The sequence below is a fragment of the Trichosurus vulpecula genome, assembly GCF_011100635.1.
Source record: "Trichosurus vulpecula isolate mTriVul1 chromosome X unlocalized genomic scaffold, mTriVul1.pri SUPER_X_unloc_1, whole genome shotgun sequence".
NCBI classification, from domain to species: domain Eukaryota; kingdom Metazoa; phylum Chordata; class Mammalia; order Diprotodontia; family Phalangeridae; genus Trichosurus; species Trichosurus vulpecula.
The window spans coordinates 631,128-647,965 of record NW_023494377.1 but is presented as its reverse complement, the minus strand read 5'-3'; the positions used below and the strand labels follow the sequence as shown (position 1 = coordinate 647,965).

At 42.1% G+C, this 16,838-nt stretch overlaps 1 protein-coding gene across 1 annotated transcript in view; it reads right to left on the bottom strand.

The window, feature by feature from the left end:
- Nucleotides 1–16,838, bottom strand: part of TBC1D8B (TBC1 domain family member 8B) — a gene marked incomplete in the record, with an annotated part of 97,864 nt that overhangs the window by 16,463 nt on the left and 64,563 nt on the right. Inside the window, 10 exon segments of the mRNA XM_036740448.1 lie at nucleotides 1,764–1,829; nucleotides 5,210–5,450; nucleotides 5,616–5,684; nucleotides 7,357–7,455; nucleotides 9,384–9,513; nucleotides 10,928–11,213; nucleotides 12,005–12,122; nucleotides 13,132–13,346; nucleotides 14,100–14,250; nucleotides 14,822–14,971. Of these exon segments, the coding sequence (XP_036596343.1) occupies nucleotides 1,764–1,829; nucleotides 5,210–5,450; nucleotides 5,616–5,684; nucleotides 7,357–7,455; nucleotides 9,384–9,513; nucleotides 10,928–11,213; nucleotides 12,005–12,122; nucleotides 13,132–13,346; nucleotides 14,100–14,250; nucleotides 14,822–14,971 (1,525 nt within the window).

The following is a 16,838-nucleotide window of genomic DNA, read 5'->3' as shown; positions in this document are numbered from 1 at the left end:
TAGATGGCTTCTGGGATTCTCTTCTAGCTCTAAAACCCTCTGGGTGTCCTTGGCTGAGTCCCTTCCCCTGGCCAGGCCTAGGTTTCTCCTTATCTGTAAAATGCCTTGGTTTCATTAGATGGCCTCTGCAGTCCGTTCCAACACTCCATCAATGACTCTTCTGAAATAAAGCTGAGTAAAGCAAGCCTCTGAAAATGACAATGAGTGCTGAATGAGGGTATCGAGGCTGTGTCTTTACACAGCAGATCTTTTCATTAAAAAGAAGACACTGAGAAGTATAACCACACCACCCATGCGAGGGCTGACAAAACTAATCATACAGGTCAAAGCTTTTCAGAAGTGCTTTGGCAGGAGGCTGGAGTTTCTAGGGGGTGCTGTTTTCGATCACTCCCAGGAAAGCCCGTAGCCACTGGTTGTGAGCACTGTGGCACACAGTGGGGGCTCTCTTCTTTTGGATTTGGTCGGGTGTTTTCACATTGTGCCTTGCACAATACTGTTAATAAACCCAGCGTGCCAAATGGATATCGTCTTCTGTTCTGGCTGAATTCCAATGCAACTCAGTGTTCAGACTAAGAGATGACTCAAATGGGTTGGGTTTGGTTTTGTTTAAATACTGGTGTGGGTAGCAGAGTAGAAAAGGCACCAGACCCAAATTCATATCCTGTCTCTACTGCTTGCTGGTTGTGTGACCTTAGTGAGGCTAAGTCATTTAAATTTTCCAAGCCTCAGTTTGCTCATCTGTAAATGGGAACAATAACCACACCATCCTCCCAGGCTGTCATGAAGATCAACTGCAATAACATATATGTGTATATATGTATGTGGGTGTTTATGTATGTATGTATGTATGTATATATTATATATATATAAATACAAGCTATTATGGAACTCAAAGCTTTAAAAATGAATGTTAAAAATTGTTTTTGCATGCAACTGGGAAATAAGACGTACAGGCAATGGGGTACGGAAATCTATCGTGCCCTACAGGAAAACAGATGGGAGGGGGATGGGAGAAGGGGGGGTGAGAGAAGGAAGGGCAGATTGGAGGAAGAGGTGGTCAGGGTGCACCCTGTCCTGGGGTGGGGGAAGGGGAGAGATGGGGAGAAAATTTGGAATTCAAAATCTTGTGGAAGTGAATGTTAAAAATGGAAAATAAATAAATTATATATAAAAATACAAGCTATTCAGCAGAATTCACAGTATTGATAATATCCGCAAAATATGAACTTTAAGCCACAAGATAGAAATGGCCTTTTTATATTCAATCGCTCATTCTATGGTACCTGTTCAAACTGAACTCTTCTTGTAACGATCAAGAGACAATGTGGCCTTAGAGGCAGGAAGGCCTGTATTCAAATCCTACATATGAGATATTAGCTATCTGACCTCAGGCCTTCCTTGGGACAATTAGACCAAATAGATGGTCTCGGAGGTGCCTTCTAGCGCTCCATGTATATGTGTGTGTGTGTGTGTGTGTGTGTGTGTGTGTGTGCGCGCGCGCACTCCCTTGGGCAAGTCACTGAATTTCCTCTGACCTCAGTTTCTTTCCCCATGAAATGGGGGGATTGGATTAGAAGACCCTAATATTCTCTCCAGCTCGGATCTATAGCCCGAGGATCTCAGTGCCCCAGGCAACTCTCTCAAAGGCTCCAAGTCACTGGCATTGGAGGAGAGCATTTCCACTGAGGAGTGCCCCCTACTGCCCAAACTGTGAAAATGGGATCCATCCTACTCTACAGCACTTGACATTACCCAAGTCTTACCTGGTGGAACATGCAGCTTGAAAAGCAGCTTAAGTTTCTCAGTAAAACTTCCATTATACAGGATATCTGTCAAATTAAAAAAAAAACCAAAAAGGAGCAATTAAAAAGTCCTGAAGCATTCATTTCAATGACACGTGCCCCCAGAAAACAATCTGCCAATGCTAGTAGCCCAGAAAGTTGATTAAAGTTCAAATATTAGCCAGCAGCCATAATTCGGAAGTCCCCAGTTGCTGAAGCTAAGAGACAAACTCCCTGTGAGCTTCCTTAGATGCTCTCAGCTTCCCTCCCCAAACTGAATTTCGTTAGAGAAAGGAGACTACCCTCTGGGAGCCTGCCTGGTCCCTGGCAGAGCTACCACGGCAGGGCGGTACGGCAAGGCCCCAGCACAGTGGGAGATCGGCCGGTTGCCTGTGCAACCACTTTCTGCCCCTCTCCCCACTTGTCTGGTTTCTGCAGTTTCTAAGCAGGTCACGGAAATGCAACAGTGCATATCACGATGGGAAAATGGCAAAAGTCTCTCCCTCCCACAACCATACATGAGATGGGAATACCACTGTGCTGAACTCTTATCAGCGTAACGACCAACCATGATGCCAGAGGGCTCGAGATGAAATTTGCCTTCCATCTCCTGACAGAGAGGTGAAGGACTCAGCAGTACAGAATGAGACAATATTTATGGACATGGCCAACCTAAAAAGTCATTTTGATCAACTATACATGTGTGTAACGGGTTTTGTTTTTCTTATATTCTCAGTGGAGGGGAGGGGGCAGAGAGCATGGATCTTGATTGATCAAAATAAATAAAATATATTTTTTAAAAAAGTAATTCATGATCTATTATCCCCTACAGGAAAGCAGGAGGGGAAGGGGATAAGAGAAGGGGAGGGGTGGTGATAGAAGGGAGGGCAGGTTGGGGGAGGGGGTAGTCAGAAGCAAAACACTTTTGAGGAAGGACATGGTGAAAGGAGAGAGACAATAGAATAAATGGGAGGGAATACGGCAGAAGAAAATATAGTTAGCAATAGTAACTGTGAAAAAAATTTTGAAGCAAGTTTCTCTGATAAAGGCCTCATTTCTCAAACATATAGAGAACTGAGTCAAATTTATAAAAATAAGAGCCACTCCCCAATTGGTCAATGATCGAAAGATATGATCAGTTTTCAGATGAAGTAATCAAAACTATCTACAGCCATATGGGAAATTATTCTAACTCACTACTCAGTGGAGAAATGCAAATTAAAACAATTCTGAGATGCTACCTCATGCCTATTAGATTGGCTAATAGGACAGAAAAGGCAAATGACAAATGTTAGAAGAAATATGGGAAAAATGAGACATTAATGCATTGTTGATGGAGTTGTGAACTGATTCAAACATTCTGTAGAGCAATTTGGGACTGGCCAAAGGGCTATAAAAACCATGCCTATCCTTTGACCTAGCAATACCACTACTCAGTCTGTACATCAAGAGACAAAAAACAAAAAGTAAAAGGATCGATATGTACAAAAATATTTATAACAGCACTTTTATGGAAGCAAAGGATTAGAAATTGAGGGGATGCCCATTAACTAGGGAATGGCTGAACAAGCTGTGGTATGTGATTATGATGGAATACTGCTGTACTATAAGAAATGATGAGCAGGATGCTCAGAAAAACCTGGAAAGACTTGGACGAGCTGATGCAAAGTGAAATTGAAATGCACTGTGTACAAAGTAAGAGAAATACTGTAAGATGATCAGCTGTGAATGACTTAGCTATTCTCAGCAATATAATGGTCCAAGACAATTCTGAAAGATTTAGGATGAAAAATGCTCTCCATTCCCAGAGAAAGAACTGATGGTGTCTGAATGCAGACTGAAACAGACTTGTTTTTTACTTCCTTTTTCTTGAGGTATTTTTTGTCTGTTTTCTTTCACAACATGACGATTATGGAAGTGTTTTGCATGACTACACGTGTATAATCTATATTGAATTGCTTACGTTCTCAGTGGGGGGGGAAGGAAAGGAGGGAATTTGGAACTCAAAAAAATTTTAAATGAGTGTTTAAAATCGTGTTTTACATGTAAATGGGGAAAAATAAAATACTAAAAAAATTTTTAAAAAATAGTTCATAAAAAAGACCTCAGGGTTTCAGTGGATTGCAACTATTTTAAGAAGAAAAGCTGTCAACCAGGTATGTGTGTCTAAGCTTTGCTTCAAAAGATGTTTAGGGAACTGACATAAATATATTATATATATGTATATATGCACATATATACATATGAACATACATACATACATAAAGAGCCATTAAAGGGTTGAACAATTTTCAGAAGAAGAAATTCAAATGATCAATCACCACATGAAAAAAATGCTTAAAATCACTAATAACAAGTGAAATAACAAATGAAAACAACTCTGATATTTCACCTCATACCCATCAAATTGGTAAAGTTATAAAAGATGGAATGATGAAATTCTATAAGAATAAATGTAAAGTATTATGCTTGCTCCCAAAAAATCAACTTTTCAAGTACAGATAAAGTGACGTAGAGATGGCTAGACAAAAATTTGTCTGAAAAAGATCTGGAGGTTGCAGTGGCCAGCAAGCTCAATGTAAGTAAGCGATGTGAGGCAGTAGCTAAATTGATCTTGAGCAGCACAAGAGAGGCAGAGTTTCTGAGCCCAGAGGTCTTCAGCTAAGGAAGGACGCAGATAAGTTGGGGAGTGTCCAGAGGAGGGTAGCCAGAGTGTGGAAGAGCCTAGAATCCATGTCATATGAGGATCACCCAACAGAAGTAGAGAGGTTTAAGACGGGAAAGAGGAGACTCAAAAGGGACATGAAGAGTTGTCTTCAAGTATTTAAAAGGCTGTCATGGGGAAGATGGATTAGATTTTTTTTTCTGTTTGGCCCTAGAGTGAAGAACCAGTAGTGGATGGACGTTAGAAGGAGGCAGATTTCAACTCAATCTAAGAAAAAACTTCCTAATAATTAATAGTTGCCTTCCTAATAATTAAAAGTTACCTCCAATATAGAATGGGTTGTCCCAAGAGAAAGTGAGTTGCCCATCAGGAAGTCTTCAAGTAGTGGCTACGTAACTACTTGTTGGGATTTATGCTTTGGGTAGGGATTGCACTATGTGCTTACTGTCTGATGGTCAACTCTAGATGGTCACTGAGGACTTTTCCAACTCTGGGATTCCATGGCCTCTAAATGCGGCTCTGAGAATCCAGAAAAAAATACTCAAGAGCTATTAAAACTGGAAAGAATGTAGCCTAAAGTGTCCAGATCAAATGAGATAATATTTGTAAAGCACTCTGCCAACCTTAGGGTGCTAGAGACAGGCTAGCTATCATTACTATGGCTGTCAGCATCATTGTCATCTGTACCCAGGCTATCCTACAAGTCTAGGTTCCTTTAGTTTTTTTCCTGTAGAAAACAGAACCAGCTTTGATGTTCTCCTACCAAATGCACAGGAGAATTCTTTGAAGTTGATAAGGCAGTCGGAGTTTTCATCCAGCAATCTGAAGGTCCAGAGTGCCAAGCAGTCCCGGTTGGCAGAGTAAGCCCAGGGGCTCAAGAGATGATACAGTATTCGGAACTGCTGGCAGTCAATCTGATACTGCTCCAAGTATGGCAGGCTGGGGTCATGGTGCCTCAGGGAAGTGCTGGTCAAATTCCAATAACAAGACAAAAAGTGCTCTCTCTGTCGAGACAATGAAAGGTATAGAAGCAGAAAACATTGTGAGTAAACTCGATCTTATTAAAAATATCCAATTACGAGAATATTTCATTAAAGCAGAAGCAGCTTGTGACATTGATAAAATTTGCCTAAGAGAGCATCAGTTTTCAATTAGAGAGCTAACATTACCTTGAAGATGTCATAAAGCTCTTCTAATTCACGAGGGCCAAATTTGACGTCCTGTGATACAACCCGGAGCTTAAAAGACACAGAGGTAAATTAGTGACGAAGGAGGCCAGCAGCTCAGAAGCCAGTGGTGCTGGTTACGGGCAACATACAATCAGTGGCCATTTTTCAAGTCATCAAGGAGGTCTGTCATCAAACACTTCAAAGGCCATAGGAGATCTGGGCTGGAAAACAGAACCTTCCAGGAAACCGTTTAAAATGGTGTAATTGTATCTTACTTCATGAAGGCCAGGCCAAATGACAGTATAAACAAGGGGGCACAAAGCTAATGGAGTTCCTGAATTATTTATCTGCATGTTGAGCCTGGGACCTGTGGAAATGTGCCCTAACGTCTCTAGGGACTCAGTCTTGAAGCAAGTAAGTTTTGGCAATATTATAAACTGACCCTATCTTTGGAATGTATTTTCTTGGTTATAAATTATTAAATGGAGAACGAAGGGTACATTTAAAAATACTTGACCATAAGGCCCCTTCTCATCGGCGTGGCAGAGTGAACAGAGGCCCAGATTGGGAGTTAGGAACATCCGGGCTCAAATTCTGCCCTGGCCAAGTCAACCTCTCTGAGCCTTGGTTTTCTCATTGGTAAAAATGGAGATGTGACAATACCTGTAGCACTGACATCTCAACTCAAGGTTTGATGTGAGGCCCAAAGGAAATCATAGATGAAAAGTATTTTACTAACTTCAAAGCACTATACATAGATCAGTTAGCAGGAGTAGTTGCACCACCAAGAACAATTAGTGTTTCTTTTTTTTTGTATGGGTTTAATTAACTAATGATTTTTTAAAGAAAAAATTTTATTACTATATTTTTTTTACATCATGTATATTTTCAATGTATCTCTCCTCCCACCTCCTCCTAAAGAATCATCTCTTATAAGAATAAAAAAGAGGGGGGAAATGGTTTCACAAAACTAACCAACATCCTAAAAAAGTCTGACATCGTATGCAGTGTACATTGGTTCTCTCTGAAAACAAAGGGCAAACAACCACCACTACCACCCCCTCCGTCCCCCACTTCTCCTAGCTCTTCTTTGGGACCAAGTTTGATCATTATAATTTCAAAGTATTTAGGGGTTTTTTAGGTTGTTATTCAAAGAATGGGTCTCCCTAGCTGGTCCAGACTGGAAGTATAGCAGATACTCATGGGCCCGATCCCACTACTGATCAGCATAAGAACTTTGACCGATTCTGTTCCCAACCTGCCATGACTCACCCCTACCACCCCCGCCTTCCACCCTGGGGTTCACCACATTGATGCCAGACTGGACACCTGATTGGCTTAGTCCACTGCCGCCTTGTGTGCTGCACCATGCCCAGCTCACAAGATTCAGTTCTGAGACAATGGCATTTCTTTGCCAGCATGACTAAGTCGGGGTCTCATTGAAAAGCCCACCATACAAATGCCATCCCTGAATGCTTACATTCTGAATGCATTCCTGAGCTACAGCTGTGCTGGCCAGATCACACACAAAGGGTTGCTAATAACCTGCACCATAGCCAGAAGGGGACAAACAGTTCATTTCCTCTAAAATCGTTTCTTAAGACAGTCTCTGAAGCCCCAGTAAGTCTCTGGGCTCTTCTTCTTGTCCTTTTCTTTTTTCCTCCCACAGAATGACTGTCTTCAAAAGATGCCCAAAGAGAAAGAGCCACATTGTGTGGCTTCATTTCCTCCACCCACTTACCACATTCTGCTTTGTGGTTTCCTCAAGCACCTGGATCACATACAGCAGACTTCTCCGGCGCATGCTATACACATCCTCATAGCGAATGTCGCCGTATTTCTGTAAGAAGAATGGCAGCATTTCTATGGGCAGCCTTTTACAAAGGACTCAATATCGAGATAAATGGCTTTGAATACTTTGCTCAAGTTCTGCAGAAGTTCAACTTCCCCAGATTCCAGTTTTTTCTCCTTAGCATGGCCTAACTAGGAATTCTGGTACCTGGGGCCGGTACCAGGGTAAGAGGAGGCCAAGCTGGAGTGTTGAGGTATTAGCTCTCTTGTGTAGGGTTGGGGCAGATTGCAGTTATGGAGGTTAAGGAAGTGGGAGATCAGGGCAACTGAACAAACCATGTACTAAACATATTGGGGAGGAAGAAGAACGACCTTGGGAGCCACAGATGGCAGCAAGAGGGATCTGGAGTGGCTAGAATGAGCTCTAAAGCAGAGGTGGCTACAAAGTAATAGAACTGGAAGAGGCCATGGGGAGCAAAGGGCATGCTAATGGCTCCTCCTGGTTGTATGTGTCAGGGGTGATAGAGAAGAGCAGTCAGCTCTGAGGATGGTACCAAGAAATGTGATGTTACTGGGAGAAAGTCGGGTTTCAAGGAGCACCAAAAGATGGCAGGAATCCGAGAAGAACTGATCTAGGATCACAGTTTTGGAGGTGGAAGAAACCTTAGAGGTAGGGTCAAGTCCAAGGTTTTCCTGTCTCCAAATTAGATCTGATCAGAGATTCAGAGCTGGAAGGAGCCCTTAGAGGGCACCCCATTAGACCCCCTCATTTTATAGGGGAGGTCAAATAAGTGGCTCAACATCCCACAGGTGGTAAGTGGCAGAGCCAAAGTTTGCACTAGGTTCCTCTGCTGTGAAATCCAGTGAGGAAGTGCAATGGAAGGTTCTCTCCCTTGATGTGTGTCCTGGCCCTCTTTGGCAGTAGCTGGTAAAGCCTATGGATGGACTCTCCCTCCAGAACAATGTTAAGTGCATAAAACAAACGACATAGGATTATAAAGGAAACCAATTCTACTGAAAAAGTCATTATTTTTTTAAAAATACAAGTTAATGGGTTCTAGGTAAGAACCCCTTATCTACAGGGTATGCTGTAGAAGAGAGGGAAAGGCTAAAGGCTTTGACTACTACTCATATGGGAGGCCTATGCAACTGATCCCAGGCATACAATGTATGCCCAGGGCCTATGGCCAAAGGAAAGGGGTGTGTATACTCCATTCCATGGGAGTTCACCCTGAGAGAGAGAGAGCGTTGTGGATTTTGATATATGGCAAGGGGTGGGGCTGGTGAAAAGATCTGTAAGGCAGGTGGTGCTGGGGGGGGGGTGAGAGGCAGGTGGAAAGCATGTTCCTGGGGTACCACCATGTAGGGACAAATCCACTTCTAGTTCTTGCTTTGCTTCATATAATTACTGATGAGAATTCTGTTTACTACTCATCTAAAATTAAGTGTAGGGATATTTATGAAATGCATGGAGTCTCTTAGAAGAAAGGTGTAATTTATTACCTTCTTTTACAGTAACTTAATACGGTTTAAATACATTAACTTGACTTTGAACAAAAAGAAATAGACAAGCAACTTCACTTTAAAGAAAAGGGAACTCAGTCAGAGGGGTTATAGGACCTGCTCCCAGTTTGTTGAGATCATTTTTTTGAGGGAGGAAGGCAGGGCAATTGGGGTTAAGTGACTTGCCCAAGGTCACACAGCTAGTACTTGTGCCAAGTGTCTAAGGCCAAATTTGAACTCAGGTCCTCCTGACTCCAGGGCTGGTGCTCTACTCGCTGCACCACCTAGCTGCCCTTGTTGAGATCATTTTTAAAAATGAAGTTGAGTTTGAAATGTTCTTGACCATTGTATTATGATTTTCTTTACCTGGCCCCTGGGCTAGCAATCATGATTACCAGGCACTACTCAGTTAACAAAAAAAGGGAATAAACTGTCAACATGCTGTATAAACACTGTCACCATGCAAGAACGCACCTCATTTGCTTCTCTAATCAAATCTGTAACATCCACTTTACTCTGCTGGCTTTTGGCATCACTTGTAGATGAGCCCTGTTGAACAGTCGAAGGCAATGGGCTATCCTTGTTAGTGACATTGTCGAAGAACCTGGTCAAAAGGAATATTAGTGTCAAAGTTCATGGGACCACAAATTATTAGAATACAGAAACAGTACCTGGTTGTTGCCCTCTTCTGGGACAACAGCTTGGTCTTGGTTGCAGTCGACCTTCATAAAGAGTGGATGTTCTTTCCTGCCTACAGGACATTGCTTGGGCTGTTGGTCTTGCCTGGCATGCCCTACGCTCTTTCCTTGGCCTACACATGTACCCCTCATCCTTCAAAACCCAGTTTAAGGCCTATCTCATCCAGGACATCTTCCCTGGCCACTCCAACCCATACTATTTCTCCTTGTCTCCGAGTCTGTATTCTGCTGCTAGTCTGTACCACTCAATTTCAAGACAACCTGGGTGTATGAAGTCCATCCTAGAGGCCAGGCATCTAGCTAAGGGCTGGGGATACAAAGAAAGGCAAAAATCAGTCCCAGCCCTCAGGGAGTTCACATTCTAACCGGGGAGACAACACGCAAACAATTCTGCCCAAACAAGCTATAGAGAGCATAAACTGGAGGCAATCTCAGAGGGAAGGCATGAAGATTAAGGAGGACCAGGAAAGGCTACTACAGGAGGTTAGAGTCTTGAAGAAAAGCAGGGAAGCCAAGAGGCAGAAACGTGGAGGGTTCCAGGTATGGAAGATCACCACTGAAAACATCCAGTGTCTTGTGGGAAAAACAGTAAGGAGGCCAGTGTCATTGGATCTCAGAGTACCAGTGAAGAGGAGTAAGGCATGACACTAGAAAGGAGCTGGGGGGACAGGTGATGAAGGGCTTTAAAAGTAGCAATTATTTGTTGTTGTTGAGTTGTTTTCAGTCACATCCAACTCTCTGTGACCCCTTTTGGGGTTTTCTTGGCAGATACTGGACTGGTTTTCCCTTTCCTTCCTGAGCTAATTTTATAGATGAGGAAACAGGCAAACGGAGTGAAATGACTTGCCCAGGGTCACACAGCTAGGAAGTATCTGAGGCCATGGGATTTGAACTCAATAAAATGAGTCAGACTCCAGGAGCATCACTCTATGCACTATGGCGCCACCTAGCTGCAACAATACCAATAATACCAACTATTTCCTGTACCACAAGCTCCCAGAGAACAGGATCTGTCTTTTATTTGCCAGCATCATCCAGGAAAGTGGTGAGTATATTATAGTAGGTGTGTCACCAATATTCAAGATGATCCCAATGGTTTCAGAGGCAAGCAGTAGAGTGGATAGTGTTGGACCTGGAGCCGGGGAGCCCCGAGTTCAAATCCGGCCTCAGACACTTGACACTTACTAGCTGTGTAACCTTGGGCAAGCCACTTAACCCCAATTGCCCTGCCTTCCCCCCTCAAAAAAATAAAATAAAATAAGAGAGTTGGGCTAGATGATTTCTCAGATTCCTAGAGAGACTTGACAATTCCACCAGTACCTGTTTAACACTGTGACAGCTTCAGCATCGTCTTTACAGCTCAGCAATTGTTCCATGTTATAGTCAAGCACCGCCAATCCCAGCTGTAAGATGGCCTTTATCCCATCGTAGAAGAAACAGTCTACAACATTCACGGCACTTTCAATAGGAAGCACACTGATAAAGAGCGTAAGGAACCAGGAGAGGGAGATCGAGGAAAAGAAGGTCATGTCGGTCATGTGACCCGTCAGCTGAGGAAGGTGCTCTCTGATCAGTTCCTCAAAGACTGCCTGATCCACCAAGGCACCTGTGGAGGAATTGAGAGATTTCACTCTGAGCTTGCCCTTGGCATTTGTAAGACCTTCTTTCCTTCATTTGACACAAGGATTATTGAAGTGTTCTACGTGATCTCAGGAGCCACAGTGTGACCGTAAGACCCTCTCAGCTTTCTTCTGATCTATTACTTGATATGGAACTCTCTTGTCTCTCCCTCTTGGATTTTAAGCTTCCTGAGGTCAAGGTTCAGTAAAACACAACAGGAGCTAATAAGCACAATGCCACACACCTAGAAGCACTTAATAAAGATGGACCATCTATGGATAATCTAAGCAAAGAAACCAATCTTCCTCTTTGATTTGACTATTACAGGCTGGCCATCTTTTGGGAAAAGGTACTGCCAAACAATGATCATTTTCAAAAGACACTTATGGATATCTATATGGCTCCACGTAGACATGGGACTTTGAGCTCACTGATTATAAGCACTCCCTATACATTCCAAAAAAAATCCCAACAGCTCTGAAAATTTCATGTTGATACTGCATTAGAAGCTTGGGAATGGGCTCAGGACTTCCATTTTATTAAGAAACAGATCAGGTTAGCACTTTTTAAAATTAAGGCAATATATTAAAGAAAAGATAAAATCAACACTAAAAGTCTCTCCCCTGAAAAGTCTAGTTAGTTCATGTGATATTTTAAAACTGTTTGATTTTCTTTTTCATCTTCTACAACTTAAGGCAGCAGTTTTATTTCCCTGGTCATTTGGTCTGAGTTTATTACTTCAGAAGAGGCAGGCATTCACTCTGAACATGTTTTTACCAATAATCCGGTGATTAAAATAATCAGGCAGCATCCGTTCACACACAGCAACCAGAAGCCAAAAAGCTGCTTCTTCTTTTGCATACAGAAGCAACACCGATGTCAAAATGTTCATTGCCTAAAATTGAAGAAGAATACATATGAAAACAAACAGTTTCAAGTCATATTCCCAACAGTGTAATTACTGGATCAGGGAGTGGGCAGTGGGGGTGTCTGATTGTTTTTGTATCTCTGACATCACAATGCTAGACTGCTTTCCAAAATGATTTGATTAGTTTGCAATTCCATTAGGAATGAATGAGTGAAACCTGTTTTTTCACAACATCACCAGCACTGAGTTTAATTAATTGGGCCAATTTGATAGGCACAAAGTGGCACCTCAGAATTGTTTTAATTTATATAAACAGTAAGAAATGCTGTACAAGGGATTTAGAGAAACATGGGAAGACTATTAGTGAGACTGGACATTTTCTCAAGGTTTTGTTTTTTTTTTTTTTTTTTTTACAGTTTGTGTTTCAATCATATAAAACAAAATTTTAAAGATAGAAAACAAAGTCAGGTAGATCTGGAAGGGAAAACAAAAATATTTCTTGCATCTAAAAAATGCAATTCATTCGGGTTTCCTCCTCTGTTAATTGTCAGTTCCAATCCTCTGGACATGTTGTAGCACAGGCAGGTAAAAATGCCCAGCAAGCCGATGTTGGTGGAGGACTGGAGTAGAGGGAAGAGATAAGGTCTAGATCTACTGATATGGAAGTCACTTGCATAGCAATCGTAAATGAAAATTCCCTGGGGGGGGAACAATTCAATTACCCAGTAGAAAAAGCCCAATAAACAGCTGTTGATTTATGCTCAAATTCCATTTTAAGAGACCTATTAATGAATAGCTAGGACTAATTCATTTCATAGAAAAGGAAGCTGGGGACCAGAAAGCTGAAATGTCTTGTCTTTGGATGCCTAAGTACACTTAGCTCTCCTGAAGTACGGCCCCTATAACACAACCTTCCAATATGCGCTATTAACTCCTACCTGGCTCCCATCCACCAATTTCAGATTAATGGAGTTGGATTTAATGAGGTTTTACCTTCTAGAATATCAACAGAGTTGGGCTCTCTATGTAGCCCTACCTGGCAGTAGCCAATTCTTGGGTTCCGGTATGCATATGCAGTGAGTACCCGCCTCAATGCAGATATGCCAGTGTCGCTCTGAAAGGCAGGGTGCTCAGGTAGGGAGCGACGCAAGTCACGTTCAATTTCGTCAGTAGCTACCGTATATGTCCCTAAGGACCGCTCGACCATGTCAGCATAATAGCCGGGATTGGTGGACATATCATTAATAGCACCTGGGAAAAATGATTATATTAGTGTACAGAAGAAGATAATAAAGTTTCTTTCCTTTTTTTTTTTTTGCAAATTAAACACAAAAAAATTGATTTCATCAACTTAAGTTTCTCCTTTGTAAGCAAGTAATTTTTCTTTTGGTGGGGATGGGGGGAAGGGTCTAGACCTAACTTGAGGAGTTCTCAGGTAAGAGGATTCCCTTCACCAATTCAGATCAGCAACTGGTGTGCAGTGTAGAGTCAGTCTTACAGAGTTGCCTGGGGTCCTGAGAGTCAAGTGACCCAGAAAGGCTCACAAAACCAGTATGAGTCAGAGGCAAGACTTGAACCCAGCTCTTCCTCCCTCATAAAACTGTGGTCCCCCTTAGAATATAAGCTCTTTAAGTGGTGGGATTATTTCATTCTTTGCTTTTGTATCTCTAGTGGGTGCTTACTTAACACTGGCTGATTAACTGATCACCCCAGACTCCAAAGCCATTCTTTACCTATAATAACCCACCTGCCTATTAAGGGTCCAATTACTACAGTAACATTTGGGGAACAGAATAGCAACCACATACCACTCACGGGTTTATTTTGTGTGAAGGGCATGAACCTCACCCAATAAGATGATATTTTTACGAGCTGGACTTGACCTGCTCTGGACACTAAAAGTATTTTTATTTAGTTACTACATATTCTACCTACAATATTAACTTGCTCAGTATTTGGCAAAGGATGTGTATGGGTGTATGTGTGTGTTCATGTGTGTAATACCTGAAAAAAGCAACCACAGTTCTCCTCTTAAAGTCTCAGGAATACCCCTTACAACCAAGTCTCGAGTCTTTTTTGTCCGAAACATGCTAATGCCACGGCCATATTCCACAAAGAGTATATTCCATGACTGTTCCTTCATCTTTTCTTTCAGCTATAAGAGAAAACTCAAAGCAACTCATCATGACAGGGAAGAGACAACCAAGCACCTTTACTGTGCTCCCCAACATTAAACTGTAATCAAAACCCTGGATGGAGTCTTGAGACTGAGCAAGGTCAACATGAGCCCTCCTCTTAGGAAAGGCTAAAGACTCAGTGGAAAAAAATTCCCTGGGTCTGATCTTGCCTCCCTGATGTGTTCTTTGTTCCTTGGGTAGGTCACTGAGGAACAAAGAAACAAATGAATGAGGAAAGCACGCTATGAAGTGATACAAAAATGCAATTATTATTATTATTTGATTTAGGCAAAACACATTCTGAATCCTTTGGTTCCCCCTTATCACTTCAACCACTAGGCAGATAACTATTCAATTCTGTGGATGAGCAGTTATTATTCCACAGCTGGCTTCCATTGCTATTCCTTAGTACATGACAGAATTACATTGGTCAGATGGGAGAGAATTTTAGCTCTCAAAAGGAAGACTTTTTTTCCATTGTGGATCGGTTTTCTCTTCATTTTCAGACATCTATCTCTGCTCTTAGATTTTCAAGTTCTGTTCTCTTACCATTTTGGAATCAAGATTCTCCAAATCTTGAGGGTGAAATTCTGTCATTAAAGCTTGTGTGTTCACAGTCTTGCTGCAATCTTTCTGTCCCATCAGAGAGGGCCCCTTAGAAGACTGCCCTGAGCTCCCAGGGTCAGCACAGGGGACGGGCTACAAAGAAGAGTTCGAATGTTACCATGATGACCTGAGTGCTTTTCAATCTCTATGAGAGAAACACTTTTCAAAATTCTAGTGTCGACTGCAAACCACAATACAGAAAATATCTTTCTAATAATAAATAAGCTATAATCAGAGATTGTCTTCTCCTCCTCTGGGCTATCAGGCCATGATGGTATCTATCTAATTAATTTCAGGGCACAGTGAAATTTAATTAGCAAACAGGCTTTTTACCAGCTGAGAGGCTCAGGACCAGACAAAAGTCACTTCGGTATTAGGAAGTGTTATGTTTCCTAGCAGCAGGCGGGGGGTCTACTGGGACAAAGTAGAATGCAAGATGAGGCAGAAAGAAAAATTCTAACCAAAAGCCAGATATGTCACTAAGCTTGTGATACTGTAATAAAGATCAATGAGGAAAAGCTAAGCTGGTTGACTTTTTTTTAATGTTTCTTTGATGTCTTTTGTCTTCACATTGTGGTCATTTCAGCGGTGGGGGACCCTACTCCTCACCCCACAGTGAAACCTTCCTCACGACAAAGAAAACCAATCAAGCACTGGTGACTCAGTCTAACAACATATACACCATCCTACCCTAGGTGCTCCCTGTCTCTCAGCCACAGATTTCATTGTATCTCCTCTGGGGCTCACACACTGGTTTTTCACTCAGTCAGAGTTTAGCTTCCTGGTAGAGATCTTTTCAATTACATTGCTGTAATCACTGAGTATATTATTCCTTAGGCTCCGTGAATTTCCCTCTGTATCAGTTTGTACAGACTTTCCCATGTCCCTCTGAGTTCCTCAAATTCATCATTTCTTACTACATACTCATACATTCACTAACTATAGGGTTGGTTTTTTTTTGGCTATTCCTCAATGGATGTGCACCCAACTTTCTTTGCTACCACGAAGAGTGATGTCGCTCTCTACCTGCCCTCTGCTTCTCTCTCTTACTTCCCACTGGCATAAGTCAAGCACCAGGATTGCTAGGTAAAGAGTATGAGGTGATTTACTCACATTTCTTGCATGATTCCAAAATGCCATTAAGACTGGCTTTATTTTTTTTAAAAACATCAATTGTTAACAATTATCAGCTTAACTGGTAAATGTTGCTAAAGTCTAGTTATTTTAGCATAGAATCCTATTTTTGAAAATAGGGAGCAGAAAATTCAAGGTTGCCATTCCAGCTTTTAGAGAAAACACACGCCTTCCTTAGCATCTGGGCCACCTGGTGGCAGTGTTTCCTAAATGGAGAAATTACAGTGGGGCACCAGCAGTTTTCCTAAGTGCTGTCCTGAAATTGCAAACCTAAATTAAACTGAATTCAACAAACATTTCAACAAAGATTTCAGTGCCTGACTCAGTTCTTCCCTCTTTCTCATTTCTTGCCATCAAACTAAGGAACTTCAGCATTCATATGAATGCCCCCTCAGATGCTCCAACTTCCGGTTTTCTCACTATTCATATTTCCTCTGACCTAGTCCTCCCTGAGAGCAGGTCACATCCTAGATCCTTGCCATCAACCATAAGTGGTCCATTTATTTCCATGTTCATCAACTCTGAAGTTCCTTAATTTTTTACTAGTCCACCTTTTGCTAGGCCTTATGACCTTTAATCCTGTTCTCCAGTCTCATAGGGACCTCTATCCCTTCAGCCCTCAATTCTTTTCCAGACCACATCACCCCTGGGACTGGCTAATCTGTCCTCCCTTCCCTATCTTGACTCCTCCACTCCAGGTAAACCAACTCAACTCTGGACTACCCTCTACCGTGACTCCTTGGTCCTATCACTGACCATGTCTTGCCAAGCTCCAACCCTGAATTATTCCCCCCATCTGCCACCTTTGCTCCTATTCATGTGTTGT